General features: G+C 38.9%; 1 protein-coding gene across 1 annotated transcript in view; it reads left to right on the top strand.

Annotated features, from left to right (window-relative positions):
• Positions 1 to 20,421, top strand: part of Stk39 (serine/threonine kinase 39) — a 331,576-nt gene that overhangs the window by 245,014 nt on the left and 66,141 nt on the right. The window contains exons 19-20 of the mRNA XM_008849922.3: positions 10,076 to 10,128; positions 14,942 to 15,010. Of these exons, the coding sequence (XP_008848144.1) occupies positions 10,076 to 10,128; positions 14,942 to 15,010 (122 nt within the window). The remainder of the gene's footprint in view (positions 1 to 10,075; positions 10,129 to 14,941; positions 15,011 to 20,421) is intronic.

Here is a 20,421-nt window from a genome sequence, read left to right as displayed (position 1 = left end):
ATTGGGGGAAACAGTCTCTGTTAGAGATTGCCCTCTGCACACTCTACTTGCAGTTTGAGAACCACCTATGTAGGACGAAGAGTAAGGGTCTAGTCTTGACTCCCGGGTTTGAATGCCTTTTCTGCCTTTAATAGTTCCCAGCATGGGCCTGATACCTAGTAGCTGATCAATAAGGATTTATGGAGTATTGAGTGAATTAACCATCTGTGTAATCTTAGGCAAGCCACTTAATCTCTTTGGCTTCAGTTGCTTCACCAGAAGAATGAGGGGAATGGATCAGGTGACCTCTAGGGCCCCTTTTGGTTGTAAAATTATATGATTCTATGATTGGACCTTTACCTGAGAGGAAGATGAATTTGACAGGAGTTTGAAGGATGGATTGCAGTGAGAGGAGAGTTACGTAAATGCACCGTCCTCAGAACTGGTTCAGTGTTCCTTCCCTACTGCTGTTTTCAAGCTCCGGTTTACTTTTTTAAATTAATTCATTCATTCATTCAATCATTCATTCATTCATTCATTCTGTGTGTGTGTGCGTGTGTTCATGCATGTGCATACCACACACCTATAGAGGTCAGAGGGACAACTCGTGGGAGCCGATTTTCTCCTACCACCATATACATTCCAGGCATTAGACTCAGGTAGTCAGGCTTGCTGGCAAATCCCCTTACTCGTTGATCCATCTCTCCACTTCCCTTATATTGAGATTTCCCTCTAATTCACATATGATATCTGTCATCTTCTGGGATGATCACAAAGTCTTCAAGGACTGGAATCATGAATTTTTCCCCAATTTCTCTGTGTGCCCCCAAAATATAAGGTATAATTGTACTTCACAGCTGTGCCAGGACCTCACAGGGTATTTCCACATGGCTTCTTTAATCTTGGAGGGAGCATCACTTCCTGTTTACTGCAGAAGCTGAGAGGTGGAGTGGTTACTGTACATGGTTGCTTGTATTTGAGCTCAGATGTCCAGGTTCTGTTTGGGAGTCTCCAGTCTATATATATATTTGAATTTTGAATTTTTGTATTTCATGTCCAACATCTCAATTATCTTTATACCCCTTCCCACTGACACCCTCCTGTAGTCTCCCCCACTGGATTTCATGCATTTTTCATTTATATTAAGGCCTATCAAGTCAAATTAGTGTCCCATGATGTCCCTCAGTGCAAGTTTATCCACTGGGGTCTGGTCAGCCTATCTAGAATCACTTCCTTACAGAAGGTCAACTCTCCATCACCCAGCAGTTATTGACTGCCAACAGTTCCTCAGCTAAAGTTGGGGCCTGCTGCCCATTTCCCCAGTTCTCTGCTGGGTTTTTGTGTGATTGAGTTTGCATGAGTCTTGTGCATGCTGACGCTATTGCTTTAAGTTCATATGTGCAAGGTCCCAGTGACCTGTAAGACCCTGTCTCTTTATGGTCATGTGCCCCCTCCCCTCCCTCTTAACTGCTCCAGTTCTTCAGCCTGCAGTTAACTGGCTCATTACTCCACTGGGGAAGTCCAGAGGGGAGTGGGGATGCTGCTTCTGAGTGGCATGGTTGGCAGGGGGCAACTGTTCTCTTCCAGATTCTTGTTTCTGGCCTATGTTGAAGATTCCTTCAGTTCAATTTGAGTGGATGTTATTTTGGAAATCTCATTAAGTGTAACTATTGTGATTCTGGGTTGCATCTGGGCACTGCAAGATTATATCCTTAAAAACCTTTGACCACCCTTTTTGCTTTATCTGCACATCTTCAGCTTTCACAAAGTGAATAGATATGTGTGCTGTGTGAGTATAAAGTATCCTTTGTCCATTAAGTTAATTTTTCTAATATGTGGTATACGACAGCTTTGGTTTTTCACTAGTGAAGTTGTAGGAAATACATGATTTGGGAATTCATAAGGAGATAAATACACAGTCTTGCTTGTTGGCTCTTACCTTCATTTACTGCCTTAAGAGCAGAGGAACAGCAGTGTGTTGAGAGGAAAAATGGAGTGTTGTGATTTGAATGTGCAGAGGTTTTTATATCTATTGACTTTTCTGTGGAAAGATAACATGTAAGCAGTTGAATAATGGAATTTACAGCTCTGGGATGTGACTGTTACTGGTTATGGATCTGAAATTAATCATCCATGGAGAGAATAAGAAGAGAGTGGTAGAGAATGCAACTTGAACCATTGAGGAAACAGTCGGACAGGAATGTTTAGGACAGATAGAAAGGACAGCTAGGAAAGTGAGGAAGAACAGAAGGTATTGTCTCAGAAGCTTGGAGGCAGGTGAAGCCTCTAAGACAGATTATAAAATCTGGACTGGTGAGCTTCATTTGTTCATCAGTTCATTCACTCATTCAACAAATACTACCTCTGTACTGCCAGGCACTGTGCTGAATGCTGAGGAATCTAGGCACTAAAGCAATAACCACATGACTACCTTTGTGCAAAATCTAGTCAACTAAGCACAGTGCTGGAACCTGGAGAATCAGGAGGGAGCAAGGATGCTTATCCTTTTCTGGCCATCCTCATCTCCTTTCCTGGCCTGCAAGGTCAGGCAGGAGCAGTCAGGCACAGGGAAAACAAACAGGACCACAGAAACTTCTATGAAGGGACAGAAGCTGGCTCTGCCAAAGCAATGCATTGTACAGGATTTCAGGACCTGAGGGGAGGCAGGAGATGCAGCATGTGAGCAGGGAGGAACAGGAGAGCCAGGGTGGGAAGCCAGGCAGGGGCCAGGAATGGGATGGTCATTCATAAGGATTTTGCTTTTATTTATTTTTATGTTACGTGTATGAGTGTATTGTCTGCAAGTATGTAAGTGTACCCGTGTCGTGCAGTGCCCATGGAGGATAGGAGAGGACGTCAGATCTACTGGAACTGGAGTTATAGACAGTTGTTAGCTGCCATGTGGGTGCTGGGATTCAAACCCGGGTCTTCTGCAAGAACTGCCAGTGCTCTTAACTGCTGAGCCATCCCTCCAGCCCCTGGTTTTAAGAAAAAGAGGAAGTGATGCAGTATACAGCTTCTCTCCCCTCCAGCCACATGAAAAATTAACAAAAGAAGCATTAATCCACAAATTAAATAAAATGAATTTGGGGGCATAAAAATATTCATACATGTTCATAAATTGTAGTTGCTGTTGGCTATATAAAATAATAATGGACAATGAATACTGATCTGAAAGTGTTTTTGTAAAAGCTGAAAATAAAAGCCTGCAATAATAAATGTAACCTGGATTTTGGAGGCTCTTTACGAAGAAATATTCTAAGCTTAAAAATAAAAGAATAAGAGGTAGAAAGTATAGGTTTTAAGCACAGATTTAGTGTAAGATGACAGCTCCTGCATACATTTATAATGAGAAGGTGGAAGACCAGCTAGGAACATCTGCAGATCTGTGTTGAGGGGAGGAAGCAAGTGCCTAGGATGAGCACTATGCACTGTAGAAGATGATGGGTGATTTTAATTAAGTGTTGGGTTTAGCTCAACTTTGCTGTTCAGTCATGGTTCTTTGATTATGCCCTTCGCCCCTTGGAATCTTCAGTTCCCCTCTGTGCTGGATGGCTTCAGTGATTAACTTGACACACCTGGAAAGAGGGAACCTCAGCTGAGGAATTACCTCCATTAGATTGTCCTGTGACCACATCTGTGGGGCCTCATCTGTGGGGCCACATCTATTTGACCACATCTGTGGGGCCTCATCTGTGTGGCCTCATGTGTGGGGCCACTTCTGTGGGGGCATTTTCTTGATTGTTGAATGGTGTGAGAGGACCCGGCCTGCTATGGGTAGTGCCAACCTTGGACAGGTGGTCCTAGGTTGTATAAGAAAGCAGACTGGGTTCAGGTCAGAGGAGCAAGCCAGTAAGCAATGTTCCTCCATAAATCTGTGCTTCAGGTCCTGCCTCCAGGTTCCTATCCTGAGTTCAGTGATGAACTGTGATCTGGGAGATGTAGATAAAATAGCCCTTTCCTCCCCAAGTTGGTTTTGGTGGTGTATTTTATTAGAGTAATAGAAAGCCAACTAGGGCACCTTCTTTGGAAAGTGATGGGATAGTGGTAATTCCTACATCATAGGGATAGTGGTAGTCCCTACTTCACAGGTTATTTGAGTTTGGAGCTGCAACACATAAACACCTGGCATATTGTGGCAGGTAGTAATCGATTACTTGGTCTTTCCTTGCCTTATGCTAATCTGACAAAATTTCACAGACTAATTCATAATTAGTTCATAGTTCTGAAGACTGGGAAGTCCAAGCTTAAGGGGTTGCACTGGTGTGAACTTTCTTCTGTGACATTCCTCAGAGGAAGGACAGAGTCAGAGCTCAAACTGGCAGCTTAAAGCCCCATTTAAATCACAAAATCCACTCATGATGGCTGGAGTCCGCATGAGCAGAACGCCTTTCTTCAGGCCGAGTCTCCCCAGGCTGCTGCTCTGAGGATCATGTTTCTAACACAAGCTTGTTGAGGAACCCATTCAAGCTACAGCAGCTAGGAATGATTTCCTTTCTTATAGCTGAGGAAATAGATCACAGGAGGCCAAAGAAGCAGTTTGTAGATTCGAATTCTGACCTCTATCTTTACAACTCATCATCCTGCAGTAGAGAAGAAAGATACAGGCAGCTCCACCAGAATGGCAGTCCATGTCTTCTGAGGCTGTGGGGACAGGCTTAAGTTAGTGAATTGTAAGGGAAGAAGCAAGCGGAACTGATAATGACACCCTACCTGATCCCTGGGAGGGTTCTCATCCTGCCCCTGTGAGGACACATAGTCCATGAATGGAGTCTGGTAGTCTTTGGGCACCAGAAGCCTCACCTGCACTTGGAATTTCAGGCAAAGTAAGGAAAAAATAGAGCATTTGACTCTCAGCTTCTTAGAGGGAAGCATTACTTCTGGGTCCCTATGATTTCACCAGCATCACGGGATTTATGCTGGCTGCTCTAGCCTCAGAGCTCCGGGATCACTCTATAGTATCCCTGTGCTGGAAGGTTTGAAATGCCAATGACAGGCACTCTTTGCAATGCCCTTTGTCAATAAATGGTCTTTGGACTTCTACAGCTTTTAATAACATCAGGTTCTTAGGGTGTGTGAGCCCCCATACCTCTGTTGGCATGGACTAAAGGACATTAATGTGAAGCTGGTTGCAAATAGTCCTGAGCCAGCACTTTGGCTTTGGAACCCTCCAGGAGTAATGACTGTTAGATGGTACTGACACAGTACATTAAGAAGCCCAGATAAATGTTATAACCTGTGAAATCCCTCTTTTGTACCTGCTGTACCCCGCCGACTGGGAAAAGTTTCCTGCTCATTGATGTGTTTCCTGTCACCACATTTAGCCAGCTGCCTCCTCTTAGTGTTCGCTGTGTCACTAGAAGATGAATTGATCGCACAAGAAGAAAAGCTTTATGCATTCGAAACTGGATTATGAACTCAGTTTGGATAGAAAATGAAAACAAACCAAAGAACAATACCACCAACAATAAAAAATAAACAACAACAAAAAATACTGTCATTATTGAATAACAGTAAAAGGTTGTAAAAGAATTCCAAGTTTATAGATTGTATTTTCTTGTTGGTTAAATTTCTGTGGACTTATTTTTCTTTCCCATGATTAATTTTTGCTATGCTCACAGTCTATGGACCAATGCATTATTTATGACTTTTTTTTTGGTAGATTCTTAAAAATAACGTCAAAGTCTTTCCTTTTCAGAAAACTTTGTGTGCTTCTACTGCCCAGTTTGTGTTAATATAAGCAGATCTTATATTGTATATTCAACCTCACTAGTAGGTGGTAATCGATTTAATCTGACCCTCATATTAGCATCAGATAACCAGCAGGTGATGAGGAATGGTTGCCCTCCTTTCTGTGTGGGAATCAGCTTTCTCACTGGCACAGTCCTCACATTTCACAGTTCTTTAATACACTCCCTGCATTGTTCTCTTGACGTTCCCCCAAGGATGCTCACAAATTGCCAGTGAGAGTAGAAGTTGGTACAACTTAAATGAATAGAAATTTAACAATACCTGCCAAATTCCAGTGAATATATCCTTTAACCAGTAGTTTACTACTAGTAATTTACTTTTATGCTCATGTATTCTCCAAACAAGATTAGAACAAGGTTATTTGTTGAATCATTGTTTAGAATGGTGAAATATTAGAGACAGTCTATTCGCAAAATAGAACTGGCTTCAAAAAGGATATAGCATACAACAGAAAACTGTCACTATACAGAAAATGATGTGAAAGCTTGAATGAATTATATGGAGAAATTTTAAAATACCTTATTAACAGTAAGGTACAGAACAGTGGCTGTGGTATGCTGCCATTTGGATTGGATATGAATGTGTATTTGCTGCTATATGAATAAAATATCTCAGGAAAAAAATACACAAACCCCCCCAAAAATGCTGTTTGCCTTTGAGAGCAGACTTTGATTCATGGGTAAGGGAAATAACAAAGCTAACAGTCACAGAATACCTGATCATACCATATGATTACATTTCTCATTTGCAAGAATAAATTTCCTCCTGAACCCTCTGACATTTGCATTTTTGGTACAGCATATGCCTACAGTGGTCAGTAAGGAGTTATGCTTTGCCAAATTTAATAGCTTTTATTTTAGGATTAAGAGGGGTTTTAATGAGTCATCAGCAACAGTCTGGGCCTTGAAAGTGTTTCCCTTGTTAAGTTGCACAGATTTAGATTTTGGCCTTAAATCATTCATGTCTTCAGCTTCCCTGAAATCAAGAATATCCTGTGTCATATCAATTAAAGTAAATGTACTTTCAATTAAAGGTGTAAGTATGAGTCTGAAAAGATTAATTCTTTATAAAAGGATGACCTTCAGTGGTTGGATCCAATTAGGCATTTTTCCAAGTATATTTCATCTTGATGAGACAAGTCTACTACTCACAATCAATCACAGTGATATTTCAAAGGTGAGGCTTTAGGTTCAGAGTCATAAAAGAGTGGCTTGCTGAAGCAAACTCCACAGTCGATGTGAGTGAGGATTATGAAGGTTGGTTATTGCTTTGTGGTATTCATATTTAAAGTATCAGAATGCACATAGTGATATTCTGAGTGCAGCTCTTATGCTTCTTTTACCATGGCCTTGGTAGAGCAAACTAAGTTAAATGATGATGAGTTAGATGATGAGAAAGGAACAAAGACACTATTCGTACTGAACTGAATGCTTTTGTGGTTTCTTTTCTCCTAAGTAATTTTATTAAATACATTGCTAGGGCTTCCTTTCCTAGCGATCATCTTTTCTTTTGGGGTACTTTAGTGCTAATTTAGCTATTGCTGATATGCAGCATGCAGAACTAAGAGTATTTAAGAAATGAATGCTTGCTGATTGTTTTTATGATTACATGCAAAATCTTGAAGAAGTTTGCTCACTTTTAAAAATGAAAGGTATTGGGGGCTGGAGAGATGGCTTAGCGGTTAAGAGCACTGGCTACTCTTGCAGAAGACCTAGGTTCGGTTCCCAGCACCCACATGGCTGCTACCAACTGTCCGTAACTCCAGTTCCAGGGGATCTAATTCCCTCTTCTGACCTCTGCTGGCACTGCACTACACAAGTGCACTTACATGCAGGCAATACACTTAAACATATAAAATAAAATAATAACTAAAATACTAAAAATGAAAAAATTGAGCATTCCTGTTTATATTAGGTAGTTCTAATATAGAATTGTTAGTTCCCATTCTATCACTCATTAAATGTATAACTTGGAAGATCCTGAATGTAGTCACCTAAGATGGGGGAGGGTAGTGGGCACAGAGAGCAAAATAATGAAAAGCAAGCAATGCTTCTTTGTAAATCTCAAAGGCTGGCTGTTGGAATCAAATGAAGAAATATGTGTCTCCCATCTACACAGAAATCTGAAGATGCCTAATTCCCTTATATGTTGCAATTATTTTCTATAACAGCCTCCCACATACTTTAAATTATCTCTGTTACGTAGGGGATACCTTTCATAGAGTGTAAATGGTATATAAGTACTGACTATATTGTTTATAGAATGATGACCAGAAAAATGTACATATTCAGTACAGGCTCACTTTTCACTTTTAGCAATTTTGACCCCCAGTTAATTGGTTTTGAGGATGCAGACCTGCAGATACAGAGGGCAAATGTTACTTGACACATTGTTCACTCATCCTGGGATTTCTCAGAACTGCTGAGGGAGCCTATGGGTGAAAAGTATTTTAAAATATGAATAAATTATTAACTTTTTCACTCATTTTTTTCACACAGCATTAGTGGATTTTTTTCTTCCATGACACGTTATGTTGCAGTGGATCACAGAAGCAACTATAAATATTCAGCTCTCTGAAGCTAAATGCTACAGAGGCTTACCAAAACACAAAATTATGCAGTCTGACCATGGATTTATTTTTCTTTTGGAGAAAAAGTAACATTTATTTCTGTGCTAGAGATCAGCCAGGATCACATACAAATGAGGCAAGCACTCTACCAGCAGAGCTGCACCCTCAGCTTGAAAGTAATTTTTTATTAAATAGTTACATTAACATGAGAAAAGTTATTTTACTTTCAAATAAATTCGTGAATTTTTACTGGTTCTAAATTCTAATATCATAAACTGATTATAAGATTTTTTTCTCTGAACACTCTATAGTTATTTACAAAGCCATATATCGATTGTGCCTCTACTTCTTGGGGTGAAGATTACAATTTTCACAGTTGACAGATTCCCCCACAAGATGCTAACAGAAGCACAGCTGTAGGAATTTAGTCCCTAGAGGAGTAGTGATAAAACCCAGGATGGGAAGCCTGAGGGCAGATGCAGATTTCTAGGTACAGGACTCCACTCCCTGAATTTGAGTTCTTGCCCCATTGTTTCTACCCCTGTTGCTTGTGGATTGGTATTAGAAGTGTGTTGTCTTTTCTAGACTTTGAGAAGGGCTTTCTCTTAGTGCACACCAGATCTTTTTCATCTTTCTGGCTTCCTTGTATTTAGTGTGATAGGGATTTGGTTGTCCAAAAAGCAAGGGAATAGTTATAGACTAAAAGGGGCTAGAAACCAGGAGACTTCACACAGAGTTGTAGAGAATTAAAGTTGGGGAACTAAGTGCTTCTGCTTAGTCTTAAATAGCAGCAACAGGAGTATGTTCAGGAAAACACACTTGGACGTCTCTGTTTATGCCTTGCACATTCTGGGCACTGAACTAACAGTTGAATTCTTATTGAAATGGCTGGTTTTCTAAGCCAGTTTCTTAGGGTGTTCTTATTGACTTTATTTAACTTACTTTTATTCAGCTTATTAACTTTTAATAGTTTATACATGCTGCTCCTTAGTATCATTAGTTGTAATTCATATGAATTGAAAACGTATCTTGGATTTCTATGTTTTTCATTGTTCAGTTATTTATTTATTTATTATTTATCTGTCTTTTTGAGACTGGGTCTCTCTGTAGCAACAGCTGGCCTGGAACTTACTATGTAGACCAGGCTGGCCTTGATCTCACAGAAATCTGCATGCCTCTACCTCCCAAGTGCTGGGATTAAAGGTATGTACTACCATATATAACAGTTTTATGTATATTAAATAAAAATTACATATTCAGTGGGAAATTTTGCAACACTCAGAGGTATCTGAATTTAGAAGTCTTTTAAGTATAAAATGTATACCTTTTGTTGTTTTGTGTGACTTGATGTGTAGTTCTGTCTTGAATTCATAACAGAGACTATCTTCTTTGATTGCTTTACTTAAAATTTTAATGAAATACTACATCTGGGAAAAATATGAAAAAATGTGTAATATACTACTTATTTTTAACTAAAGGCTTCTAAAAATTTATATTCTGAAAGTAGATTTATGCTTACTGATTTAGTACCGATTTTGTAAAATGAACACTTTGTTTTTGGAATTTTCCATTATTAGCATGTCCATATAAGGTAAATTTCATCAAATAATCAAATTGATTCACTTACTCTTGTTATAACTAACTCTTCCCTTCAAGGAAATATTTGGAGATAACCCAAAACTGTAAAACACAGTCCCTGTGTTAGTGGCATCTTGTAAAATTTAGAAGTCATTCTGTCTCATTAGATTTTAATGTGCTATATGTTTTGTATTTCAGAAACTCCAGAAAAGAGCTTAATGACATAAGATTTGAGTTTACCCCAGGAAGAGGTAAGTTTGAAATGAAATCATTATTTCTGTGTAACAAGAAAAATTGAGAAATTGATTATAAGCATGTGGTTATACTTTGTTATTCAGAAATGCCTTTTCTAAACCAAGGCAGGAAGAAAGCACTTTTGTTAGTCATAAGGATTCTAAAGCACTGCTGACTACATGAATCCCTATGGCACACGTGGCATGATGTACATACACATATAAATTAGATATATTAGCTCACCAGTGAAAATATGCACTGGCCTGATAATGGAGGGTTTAATGGAAATTGCACCAGTGTACTGAGAAGCATCAGTAGTCCTAGTGAGGACTGAGCAGTAAATGGTAGTATCTCCCCAAAGGTAGCAAGCTTTGCCTTTCTTACAGCCACATGTAAGTTGAATATTTTAAACTAAGTTATTGCTGCTGATAAAGATTAGACTGACTGTTGCTTCAGACCCTGCATGCCAGAAGACAGGACTATGTATTGTATTGTTTTATTACATCTGTTTTTCTCTTTAAAATTTTATTTATTTTTATTTTATGTGTATGAGAGTTTCGCCTGTATGTATGTAAGTACACCCATGTCATACAGTGCCAGTGGGGGCCAGAAGATGGCATTGGATCCCTGGAACTGGAGTTATAAATGGTTGTTAGCTGCCATGTGGGTGCTGGGAACTAAACCTGGGTCTTCTGCAAGAGCAGCTAGTGCTGTTAACAACTAAGCCAACTCTCCAGCCCCCTTTATGTACATCGTATACCAGGCAGAGAGCCTGACATACAGCAGGACATCAGGAACTCTTGCTTAAGTAGTAGATAAATAACATTTATAAACAGTTTTCAGAGATCACAGACTCAAGGACAAATACTATCTTATTATTTACTTTAAAATAAAATTCTCTAAAGAAGTAAAACTCTGATACTAATGCTAATTTTGTAACTGTATGTAAGTATGACCTTTGTTTTCTGATTTTATGTCCATGCAAATAGTTTCTTCAAGGTCTACCTTGAATACCTTTGTAAAATACAGTACTGTCATACATTCTAGATTATTAAAGTATGTAAGCTAATAGCTCTGTATTCATTATATATTAGCATTCTATATACATTTCAGCTGCATTGAGTGCATTGTATTCAACTAAACTTTTGAAAACGTGAAGTACAAGGAAGGACACTCTATCCTGACAGATAGTCAGGCAGTAAACTGCCTGATCTTTCTACTATTATCCCCTGTAAGAAGATACTGGTTCAACGGCCTTGAGGAGCCAGTTCAAGAACTTGGTGTGTCCTGTCTAAATACATTCATGTTCAGTTTATTTTTAAGTGCTTATAGCCAAAAAAAAAAAAAAAAAAAAAAAAAAAAAAAGCTACTACAGCACATGTATGTGTTCATAGATTCACTCTGATTCTGATTTCTAGTCCTCCATAGAGGCCAAGAGCTGATGATTCCCAGAATATTTGGATTTAACCAAAATAAGAAGTATCTTTTGCAAAATAGATGTCATAAGTTTGCTTACCAATGTTTCTTTCCAAGCATATGCATCTTTAACAGTTTCAGATTAGTCTGAAACTGTTGGTACAGTACCAGTCAGGGTTATCAAAAAACCATGTAGTTTGTCATAATATAAGAATATTGACCAGGTAATTTTGTAAGATTTGGTAATTATATAATAGATGTTTCAGGTATAGTAAGTACAAAGCAGATTCTTATTTTAAGGTTGCTTCTTTTCATCAGGTTGTTTAAAGTTGACTGTAGTAAGGAAAATCTATTTTAATTTTAAGAGCTAACAAAAAAATATATTTCCAACATATTCACAATATATTGTGAGGTAAGATGGCCCTTTCAGCATCACTGGCCCATTTGCACTGGCTTTGGCAGCCTCACTCTTCAGGGATAGATGAGAGAATCTGGTTTTATTGCTGAGGTGAAAACCATAGGGGTGACTTGGCAGTAATTGTGACCTTTATTGGACAGCAAGCACAGATCTGTTAGGACTCGATGCACGGTATGTGTATCACTCACTACACATCTGTAACTGCTTGTGCTGCCTGTACTTTAGACTTTATCTAAATTGCCTGTGATGCATTTGTGCATGTGCAGCACATGTATACTACATTTATGCCAAATATAAACAATGAATAAGTATGTATGGCAAAATATGTAACATAGATACCTAAAATATTCTCTGTCCTCTTTTGTAAACAGATCCTTGTGTTTATTATGTTGCTGTATTTTCTGGAAATCAGATATTAACATATGATTATTTAGCCTGGTTTCAATACAGGAATGCTAAACAGCTTAAAATAATAATAGATTACTAATGAAACATGAAATAGTCATTTTATATTTCTGATCTAAACTATTACTGGTATCTTACATGCATAGAAGTTGACTGCTTGATGGTACACACAAACAGAATACTTCCTATTTTGTCCATATGGCAGTCACCATTTGCCATTTTGATATGATTCATCTGGTGTCCTGAAAATAGAAGAACACTTTAATCATTAGGGATGGCAATCACTGTGACTGAATTAGTACTAGCCCTCTGTATTAGCTACTTCTCTGTGACTGTGAGAAAATACCATGACCAATGCAACTTATAGAAGGAAGAGTTTATTTGAGTTTTGGTTCCAGAGGGATAAGAGTCCATCATGGTGGGGAAGGCATAGCCATAGGAAAATGAAAGCTTATATCCTCAAGCACACACACAGAGCAGAGAGCAAACAGGAAGTGTCATGAGGCTATGAACTCTCAAAGCCTGCCCCCAGTGACGTACTTCCTCCAGCAAGGATCACCTCCTAAACCTGTGCACATAGTGCCCCCAACCGGAGACAAGGTGTTCAAATGTGTGAGTCTTTGGGGACATTTCTCATTCAGATCACCACACTATCAATTGTGGCTTTATTTTATTTGTCCATTTTCAATTAAATTCTGACATTTTAACTCCTATTGACATGTAAGGTCTTACATTTTAGAAATGGGATAAACACAGAAATATTTTACTGTGGATCAGTCACTGAAAGCAAAAATGACTGTGTACTGCAAGCTTATCTACCAGGTGATGTGTGTTTCCATTTCTGAAGATTTGGTTGATATCCAGGAAGATGCTGATTCTCAGGCTTAGGAGCTTCAGATAAAGAAGTCACAGTCATAATAGAGCATTTCATTATACTCCTCTCTGTTCTATAATATGGGATCATGCCATAAAAGACTTTTATAAGGGGAGGAGAGATGGCCCAGTGTTAAGAGCATTGGCTGCTCTTGCAGAGGACCTGGTTTCAGTTCCCAGCACCTACATGGTGGCTAACAACTATCCATAACTCCAGTTTCAGGGAATCCAATGCCCTTTCTGACTTCCGTGGGCATTGCATGCACATGGCACACTTACATACACAGAATCAAAGCACTGATATGCATAGAAATAAAAATAAATATATTTTTAAAATACTTTTATAAAGGTTTTTAAGAAACTTTTAACAAAAGGAAAAGGCCTACAACAAGCTCACCTTGTGTGAAATTTCACTGTTCAGTAAAATTTCTATATCTTTGCAGTCTGTTTCATTTTATTGAATTCCATTATGAAATGGAATCAGTAAATAGCATAATCTCAGGAAGAGTAAAGAATGTACATTGGTCTCTGTTTTTTGGCAATTTTGAGATTAAGCAAGGGAGAGAGAGTGCATGAGGGAGTAAGATGAATGCTGGATGATCTTGGACTGTGGGGTCATCATCACTATTCACACCTAACTGTGTTCTTTCTCAGTGTCAGACATGGGCCTGAACACTTTACAGCCTACAAATTATGAAAGTCAGAGCACACATGCACATTTTTATGTGTATCACACATACACTGTGAGATCATTTACATAATCACCGTATCCAGTTTGTGTGAGGGTAGATTCCAACATACAAAACTGCAATTCCATTTAGATGCTTGTTTGATGCAGCACCTATACTTCCAGGTGTCTCTGACTTTGGAAAACACTTATGCCAAATCCTCACTAGATATTTACATGCTGTTCATAGCCATCTACACTTCTGAATATTTGTGAGAACATCAGAAGGCTGTGCAGACCAAGTCATGTTCTTTATAAAACATAGGGTTCTGTAATAGTTCTTTTGAAGGTATTGCCATTTCTCAATTCCTCTTTGCAGAATCTTCCAATAAGATCGCAGTATTATCATGCTTATTCATAACCTCTCAATTAAGCAATTTCAGCCACATTCACGTGCTTCAGCCTTTATGAGATTGTCAATTCCTGTCACTTATCATTGAGAAAGTACATTATTTTACTCAGCCACATTTTCTGTTGCTATCAAATAATCAATGTCATGTTAAAGGAGTTTCTTAATAGCATACATTTAAATAGCACATTTTAATAGTTCAACAAGCCCACAGGCTGTTGATACCGAGAATAAAGTTGTATCAGATGCTACCCATTCAACCTTTGCTATAAATCCTGACTCAGTAGCTACAAACGATAGAAACCTTGCCAAGAAAGAAAAGCAAAGTCACAGGGAACACTCATCTTCCAAAGGTGTACTTGAGTATTAATTCAGATGGTGGCCAGAGGCAAACGTCTTTTCATTCACCAAAAGTGAAATAAATATTTTCATAACATCTCTTGAATAGAAAGTAAGATATAAATTGCTTATGAGAAAATGTATTTCATGTTTCTGATGTTTTTCTCCTGATAGAACCTGAATTGTTGAATCAAAACTCATGTGGATGATTTTAATAAATGAAAAATGTATTTTTTATGTTGTGCTGCGTTGTTGGTTTTTATTTTGTGGTTACTAATACATATTCATCTCACATTTGGACAGATACAGCAGATGGTGTGTCTCAGGAGCTCTTCTCTGCTGGCTTGGTTGACGGTCATGATGTAGTTATAGGTAAATTGATTTTTAGTATGCAGTATCATTTTGTTGATATATCACATGGAAACGTGTCGAGAAGCAAAAATTTTCATTAAGGAATAATTCACTCTGAATTTGAAAAAAGAATGTTCACAAATTATCCTTTACATGAATATACATTAAGACTCATTTAATTTTCTTCAAAAGCTCTTCATAGAATTCCCTCCCCTTCTTCTGAACATGGTTTATGCAATGAGGAGCCACCCCTTTGGGAAATTTCACACAGAATGGATCATACAATAGTTTTCTTTTAAGAGTGGAAGGGGCCTTAAAGATCATTCAGAGCAGCTTGTTTGTTGTACAGGTAAGGAAACAAATTCTTAACAGAGTTCAGTTTCTCCAGAGCCATGTAGCTGAGTTGTGGTAGAGTCCTGTCACTTTGAAACCTGGGTCTTGCTACCAGTCAAACTATTTTTTTTTAATCAAGATAGCTCCTTGGAGACCAAGAAGCTCATCTAGGCATGTTGATGGAACAAGCAATAACAGGTAGATCTGACAGCGCTCGGGAGGTGGGAAAGGTCTGGGGCAGATAGTATCATCTGTGAAAGCCTGGAGTGGCTGCTTCTGCCAAGGTCAACAGTTTGCCCCTCAGCAAAGGATGAGTCTGTAAAGATTTTATATGGTCTATTACTATGTATTCATAATAGTGACTCAGTGATAAAGCTACTTAATATTTGAATAACTAAACATTGCATTCATTCCAATAACATTAATGAGAATGTGTTCATATAAAACTTTCTTCAGAAATCTTCAAACCAAAGTAATGTTTAAAATTACATGCTTTCTTTAAATGATATGTGTTAGCTTTTAAAAATTCAGTTATTCAAAATAAGTCCTTCCTTAGTAGTGCTGGAATGTGTGACTGAGAGGGAATTTGAAGTAGATTCATACATCTATTGAAATTTGTTTCTAAAATCTTAGTAATACAAATTACTGTAAAGTAAATCTCTATGTGTATTTAAATGAGAATGTGCACTGGTTTTCTAATGGAAGAGTTCTGACAATCAATATCACTGTAATATATATACAAATAATATATCATAAACACAAGGACATCTTTATAACTAGGAAAAAATAGGTTATTTTGTATTAATTGTACATAAAGTGTAAATGAGAATCCTCGCCCCTCTGTCAGGTGGTGCATACAGAGACATGATGTATTCTAAATGAAATTGAGGTACATGCATGCATATTTCATCTTTATCCTTCAAACTTTCAATCATCCTGTGACTTATCATAGCCAGCTGAGTTCTTACCTGTTATCTGATCAAGTGTAAGATAAAATGATAACCCAACTTTAGTGTCGTTTAAAAAAATTTCACCTCAGGGCTGGAGAGATGGCTCAGCAGTTAAGAACACTGACTGTTCTTGCAGAAGACCCGGGTTCGAATCCCAGCACTCACATGGCAACTAACAACTGTCTGTAACTCCAGTTCCAGGGGATCCAACAGCCTCTGTTGTCTTCCACGGGCATTGCACGACACGGGTGCACATACCTACATGCAGGCAGTACACACATACACATAAAATAAAAATAATAAATAAAATATTTTTAAAAAATTACCTCAGACTTCTTTCTCTTCATCCTCCAGTTCCCTGACTAGAACCAAAATAAGCACACACCTTTCTTTCTTAGTTCACCCTAAAGAAATAGTGAAAATAGTTAATGCCAAAATCAGGATATACTGAAAGATAATTTTCCTTAATGAGTACTGTACTCCATGTGTTAAGCAGACAGACCTTTAAAAATAATTGGTCAAGTGAAAATAAAACTTAAAATTCTCCTTTAACTACCTACTAATGTCGCCTATTAGGAAAGAAATCAAGAACCAAACTGTCTGGGTTTGGGAAAGTTTCTTCTATCTTTGTTTTTGGTACAAGGCATACAGCTGAAGCTCATCTTGAACTTGCTACCTCTGTCTCTCAGGTACTGAGAATTCAGGTGTGTGCCACCATACCCAGCTCAAGTTGTCTTAGTTTGGATTGAATGTGACAGACAGGTGGCTGTGAATGTGACAGATAAGAGATTGCTTGTGGGGTTAGCTCCTGCGTGTTTGAAGCGCCATCTTTCCACAGGCCTGCAGTCAGAATTAGCGGGGTTTTGTTTCCCATGCCCATCTGAATCTAAAATACAGAATTCTTTTTTGTCACTGCTTCTTGTTTTGGCCATTGTGCCTTGTCTGTGATGGATTCCCATATAGCCCATGCTAACCTCAAACTTGCTGTGTGGCCCCAAGACTGGACTGAACCCTGACAAAATTTTTGTTGTTGTTGAGTTTTTAAAAGAAAGAAACAAGAAATGCAGAGTTCATGTATAACTTATTAAAATGTGTTTTAAGTACCATATATGACCAGAAAGCTTCTATTGTTCTGAGCACTAATCTTTCTAGAAAAAATCATTTGGCCTTGTTTGCCATTGTCCAACCTAGAGTATTTCTATATGTAGGACATGGCAGTTTGAAAAAAAAAAAAAAAAAAGATACTCTTCCTCATTTAGCAAATGTAAAATTGCCTTACGTGGGCATCAGATGTAAGGCTTTACAGATGGTATGCACACCTTTCATTTGATGGTCACATCAGTTCTGAGAGGTAAAGGGGGCAGGTTGTTGTTAATCACTATTTTACAGATGAAAACAGGTCAAATGAAGTGTCTGGGGTATTGCAACCTGTAGTCCTTGACTTTGGGTCTTTATGACACTGAGTCCAGAGTTTGTCCTTGGCCCTGCCATTCTGGATGGAATTTATCTAATATCTTCAGCCTCAGAAAGTAGTGATTCCTGTGTGTCCTGGAAAAAATAGGTTTCCCTCATTCGTTTTTGCTCAGAGTAGTAGATGTTATTTTCTATTTTAAATGCTGATCATTTGACAGATAAAATGTTTTTACTCCTGTCCCCACTAACCAGTCTCAGCAGCTGTCCTCCCTCTCCCTTGTCATCGCTTCCCCTCTTTACCACGTATGATCCAGTAGTGTATTAGTGCTTTGATTTCTCACGTCTTAAAGAATTCCACCTACACCCTCCATCTTAATAGAGCTGTTTTTTCCAGCCTCTTAGAGCAAACTTTTTCAAAAATCATTCCTGCTTTCAGTTCCTTTCTTACCATGATTTCTTGAACACACTCCAGCTAGACTTGACCTTCCACTCCACTCAAGCTGTTATTTTGAAAGCTGCATGTGGAGAAGACAGGCTTCACAGGAGTAATGAAGATGCAATGTTGGGTACAGCAGGAATGCGGTGAACACCAACGAGTTAGAGGACCTGTGGTCTAAGGATGACTGTCATATTCCCAAGTCTAAGGTTAATTCTCTCTTCTTAATTGACCTGTCAGCAGCACTGGGCACAAATGGTAGGGCCTCCTGTTCATTTGGTGTTTATGACTCCACCCTCTTTTGGTCCTCCCAACTGACTGGGGTTTGAGTCTCAATCTTTTACTGCTTTTTCTTCATCTTCATCTCTCTGACCTGTATACCCTGTTGTGTGCAAATAATCCTTAAGCCTCTTCCTTTTCCATATTCACTTCCTCTCTGATCTGGCTACATGACATTCAATACCTTCTGTTCCTTAACTATTTGATCAAGCCTATCCATTGACTTCTAGACTTATCTATATTAAATATTTTATTTATTATTTTTATTTTATGTGTATGAGTGGATTGCCTGCATATATGTACATACACCTGTGGCTTACAGTGCCTTCAGAGGTCAGAAGAGGGTGTCAGATTCCCTGGAACTGGAGTTACGAATGGTTGTTGGCTGCCATGTGGGTGCCAGGAACCAAATCAGGGTCCTCTGCAGGAGCAGCCATAACCGTTGAGCCATCTCTCCAGCCCCTCTTATTTTTTTTAAGTGTGTTCACTTAGGAGGGCAATCAATATCTGAAATTTATCTGACAGCCTCCAAAATTCAGCCCTTGTGTCTCCTCACTTGCCCTGCATGCTGCTCTCTCAGGTAACTCCATCTCTGGGTACTTATGCCCGTATCCAAGAGATGACCTTGACTTTTCTTTCTCACGTATCCCATACTTCTACCCAATTGTAACTCAGTCCTAATCTGGCCATTGGTCACTATCCTTCTTCTCAGGTGTATTAGTTTTCTTGTTGCTGTGACAAAATACCCAACAAAAGCAACTTAAAGAAGGAAGAGTTTATTTTGGTTCACAGTGTGAGAGGGTACAGTCCCTCGTAGTGGGGAAGGTGTGGCAGAGTTCATGGCAGTTCAAGTTTATGGCTGAGATTCTTCACATCATGGGAGACTAGGAACTAGAGACCTCAGTGAAATCAAGGTCAGTGGTAGCCCTCTAGTCCTGCTGTACATCTGGCTTCTAGGCTCCGTAATCCACAAAGCTCAACAACTCCTTAAATAGCTAGGGGCCCAAGTTTTCAAACACATTAGCCTGTGGAGACCATTTCACACTCAAACTGTAACACTGTCCTATTTCAAGACCCTCTCATCTGTCAGATTATCACTTCTGTATCTTTACTGGTGTCCCAGCTTCTGTCCTGTCCTTGTCAGCCATAGATATACAGATAAAGTAAGTCAGAGATAAAAGGCCATGTGTGTGAAATACCCAGAGGAAGCAAATTCGTATATATAGAGAGGAGAGTAGTTGCCAGAGGTTAGGACACAGGGATAAGGAGGATGTTTATAATATGACAAATATTTTGGAATTAAAAGTAGTAATAGACATACAACCTCACAACTACAGTAAAAACCGCTGAATTGTGAACCTCAAATGAGTGAATTTTTTCATGTGAGTCACACCCCAAATGAAAAAATAGTGAGACTACATTAATATTTTTAATACTCTGTAATGGCTTTCTACCCACATGCCAGTGGCCTGCACTACATGTTGCTGTCACTTCACAGACTGCCTCTCTTCTCTCTGCCTTACTCAGATCTGTATCTAACCCCCAGTAATAGCAGCCTGTATTGCATTTTCTCCAGAATGCCCCTTCTCTAAGCACGGAGAGGCTTTCCCTTGTCTCCTGGTGCGTTCCCTGACCCGCCTTCTCAAAATGGCACACCACTTCCAGCTCTCTACCCTCTTCTTGCTTTGTATTCGGCCTAGTCTCTCCTTGTCCAGGATCTTACACTTTTTACTTATTTTATTATGTATGTAAGATCTCTTCTTGTTCCTCAAGTTTATTTTTTCTTCTTTTTTTAAAGATAGCATTTCAACAGGGTGTGGTGGTACATGCCTTTAATCCCAGCATCTGGAAGGCAGAGGCAGGTGAATCTCTCTGAGACTGAAGCCAGCCTGGTCTACCTAGTGAGTTATAGGCCATCTGGGGCTACAGGGAGACCCTGGAGAGAGAGAGAGAGAGAGAGAGAGAGAGAGAGAGAGAGAGAGAGGGAGAGAGGCGGGGGGACAGGAGGAGGGAATACACAC

This window comes from Nannospalax galili, unplaced genomic scaffold (assembly GCF_000622305.1).
Source record: "Nannospalax galili isolate Female #2095 unplaced genomic scaffold, S.galili_v1.0 scaffold165, whole genome shotgun sequence".
NCBI classification, from domain to species: domain Eukaryota; kingdom Metazoa; phylum Chordata; class Mammalia; order Rodentia; family Spalacidae; genus Nannospalax; species Nannospalax galili.
Note: the sequence above shows the minus strand (reverse complement) of the source record. Positions and strands in the feature narration are given on the sequence as shown.